Source organism: Drosophila obscura, unplaced genomic scaffold, assembly GCF_018151105.1.
Source record: "Drosophila obscura isolate BZ-5 IFL unplaced genomic scaffold, ASM1815110v1 contig_29, whole genome shotgun sequence".
Classification (NCBI taxonomy): Eukaryota; Metazoa; Arthropoda; class Insecta; order Diptera; family Drosophilidae; genus Drosophila; species Drosophila obscura.
In genome coordinates this window covers 498,047-501,349 of record NW_024542816.1, presented here as the reverse complement: position 1 = coordinate 501,349, position 3,303 = coordinate 498,047, and the positions used below count along the sequence as shown (strand labels likewise).

At 48.1% G+C, this 3,303-nt stretch overlaps 1 protein-coding gene across 1 annotated transcript; it reads left to right on the top strand.

Annotated features, from left to right (window-relative positions):
* Nucleotides 1-570: 570 nt before the first annotated feature.
* Nucleotides 571-1,560, top strand: LOC121404643 (putative uncharacterized protein DDB_G0288537). The gene is made up of 2 exons (XM_041594473.1): nucleotides 571-962; nucleotides 1,461-1,560. The coding sequence occupies exons 1-2, from the start codon at nucleotides 571-573 to the stop codon at nucleotides 1,558-1,560; spliced, it is 492 nt and encodes a 163-aa protein (XP_041450407.1).
* The last annotated feature ends 1,743 nt before the right edge of the window (nucleotides 1,561-3,303 follow it).

Sequence of the window (3,303 nt, the reverse complement as noted above, 5' to 3'; positions counted from 1 at the left end):
GTGGCCACACACACACACACACACACACCAAGCCACTTTGATTAGCCGTGTCGTTGAGTGCATCCGAGAGCGAGCTCGTGTGCGTCTGTAAGGAATGGAATGGAATGGAATGGAATGGAGGATGGTAGCAGGTGGAGGATGGATTGCATTACGTATACGTAATCAGCTTAGTTGCTGTCATTTAATCAAAAAATCATTGGTTTCAGCCCCAGCCCCAGCCCCAGCTCGAGCTGCAGCACCGCCTCCTGTGTTGGCCTCGACCCGTTTCTGGCTCTACCTCCCAGCAATTAGCGCACTCCCCGGGATCGCTGACAATTGAGCAATTACGCGCAGATCCCCATCCCAACGGCCAGCTCTAGTTTTGTATTTTCTAGGCCAGTCAACACAGTAGCCCGACAGACTCACTTTCGTGCCGAAATCCCCAGTTCAGGCAGTCTACACCAGGAACCCAAACCGAACACAAAACACAGATATTTAGTAGCCAAAATTTGTATTTGCTTATCCCAGAAATTCAGCTGCACAATGAGTGATTCGGGCAATTGTTTGGATTGTTTGGAGGACTCCCTCCCGATGGGAGAATCGATTTGTCCAGTGCCAGAGGATCAGCTAGTGGAGGGCCAATCTCCGACTACGGGTTCACCGATCACAGGGAGAGCCGAGAGTCCAGAGCTGCGCGGGCACAGCTTTGTGCCGGAGCAGATGCAGAATCTGGAAAAGGAGTTGAACAAGACATGGGCCCAGTTGGCCGAATTCAGTGAGTCCGTCCAGGAGGCCAAGTCCGAGCTCGATTTCGCTTTGACAATAATCAAAAGTGCTGCCGCGGCACTCAAATTGGATTGGCCGGGCAAGGCATCGGGATCAATGGCAGCGACAGAGCAGACAGAGATGCCAGAGGTTTCGAAGATGTCCAAGCAGTCCAAGCAGCCCGGCCCACCCCGCAGCCTACGCAATGATGAAGAGATGTTCCAATGTCCAATCAAATCCAATCCCCCCCCTAAAGTGCAAAAACAATCCAAAAATTCTTGCCAGCAAATTAATTAAGTTTCCTCTGCGAATGATTTCCGATTAGAACTCCGATTAACTAACTTTTGAATTGAGTTCCACTTTGAAATGGAGAACGAGCCACAGATGACTCTTAATTCTAGATGGAGGGGCCATTTCTTGTCCGTTGTGCAAGTGCCAAGTGTCTGCTGGCAAGTGGCATCCATCGATGCAGGATGCAACTTTGACATTTTAATGTTGACTCCTGGCTCCTGGTCGCTGTTCGCTGATTGCGCATCTAATTCCTGGCTCCACTGGCTCCACTGGCTCCACTGGCTCCACTGGCTCCCCATCAACAGTGTCCCGCTGTGGTGTAGCTTTGTCTCTGTCTCTCTGTACTGACTTTTCTGCTCTCCTGTGTGTATGTGTATCTCTTTTCTGGGTATTTGGCTGCAGTCCGCTGTTTGAGCTATTTATAGTCTGTCATTTGAATGGCAGCAGCATTCCAGGCAGCAGCAACAGCAGCAGCAGCAGCAGCAGCAACAGCCCACGCACCCGCTGAGTGGCATAGTGGCATAGGGAGATGGGACGCCACAGTGCGGCAAGGGACGAGCTCTGAATCGTAAACACATTTCCCCGTTACACGTGCGGACATTTTGTTTAGTTAGTTAATTTCTTTGTGTATCTGTGTGTGGCAGTGTGCACGAGTGTGCGTGCGTGCGTGTGTGTGTGCGTGTGTGTGCGTGTGTGGGTGGCCCCCGCATTGCGCATCGTAATTACATAATGATTTATTTTCGCATACAATTTACTCGATTATACACTTTGCAAACGGGAAGACTATTCCCAATTGCAAATTGATTTGATTTGATTTAATTTGACTGGAACAGAACGGAACGAGCATAAATCCCAGATCTTAGATCCCAGGTCCCACAGCAGCAAATATTATTATATATTTTTGCATGCAAAATTCCTTTGCTGTGGGACCCCAATGGATACCTTCTCGCAGCCAAAAGATCTGCCCACAATGCAGCACATACTCGTAATATAGGAGCGGATCGGACTGTAGCTTTAAGGGTATCCATTGGGTGGCCATTGGTTTTTTTTATAGAGACTTCTATGATGACTATGATGTGTGCTCTGTTGATTTATTTACATTGAATGCGAGGCCATCAGCATCATTGAAAATGCCGTTTCCCATGCACGACCCCGTCGTCCCTCGTGGAGGCCCCACCCGTGTGCAACAATGGTATGGGCGGATATACTCGTACGAGTGCGGATCCCAGGGACGAGTGTTTGATCCCTCCCCAGGGGCAGTTGTTTCCCTCCCTCTCCCTTTCCCTCTCTTGGAGGAGGTAGGAGGTGAATCGAAATTAATTTGATTTATTTATTAGCTGTCTGTTATTTGTTTATAAACAATTAAATTGAAAGAATGCGCATTTGAGGTCTATGAACATTTCAAGCACCACAAAAAAAGCAAAAACCAAAAAGCCGAAAACCCAAAAACCAGCAACGAGAATTATTTGTATGGCAAATATTTATCTAGCAGCATTTTAGCTGCTAATCGAGGGGGCCAAAGATGGGAGGGGGCACTGCTGGATGGGGTAGGGGTAGGGGTAGGGGTAGGGGTAGGGGTAGGGGGGCTGTGCTGTCAAAGGCAAACAAAGCATCGAAGGTTGCTCAATGCTGAAATATTAATGTGCGTTAATTACACAAAGGGGGGCGCTGCTGCTGCTGCTGCTGCTGCTGGCGCTGGCGCTGTGGCATCTGCGGGAGAGAGCCTGAATCCGAGGTATTATCTTCATGTCACAATGCCAACAGCAGCAGGATCATTGTATCTGCACAGCACAGACTTTTGGGTCCACGGGCGGAATACGTAGATGTCGTTAACCGAACGCTATTCATTAGCTCACTCGTGTGCGCCCTTGCATTCTGTAATTTGTAATCCTTGCTTTATCACTATGTGAAACTATAAAAGGCTGCCCATATTTTCCATTACAAAGCTCCAGCTTCCTGGTATCTCTGCAGACTTTCAGTTTCTTTGTATCCTTTACTCTATGGTTGATTCAAACATCCCCCACGGTTATCCCCTATATTTTAACCTGAATCGATATCTAGCTGTGGCACCAGAGCCAATCGAATTTATTAGATGATTAGCCGATTGCTCAATTGGTTAGCCCCGTGGGGAGGCAGGGTGGCGGCGAAATGATCTTCCCAGAGCCCCAAAAGTCGAATAGAAAATTCAATTTTAATTACCATTTTACTGAGTTTATATCCAATGCACACAGATACGGATACAGATACAGATGCAGATGCAGATACAGA

What these genes read in the sequence shown, in the direction of transcription:
- LOC121404643 (XM_041594473.1), top strand. Translation starts at nt 571, where the DNA reads ATGGGAGAATCGATTTGTCCAGTGCCAGAGGATCAGCTAGTGGAGGGC. An exon ending in CTACGCAATGATGAAGAGAT is followed by an intron (nt 963 to 1,460) that starts GTTCCAATGTCC and finishes AGCTATTTATAG; the next exon opens with TCTGTCATTTGAATGGCAGC.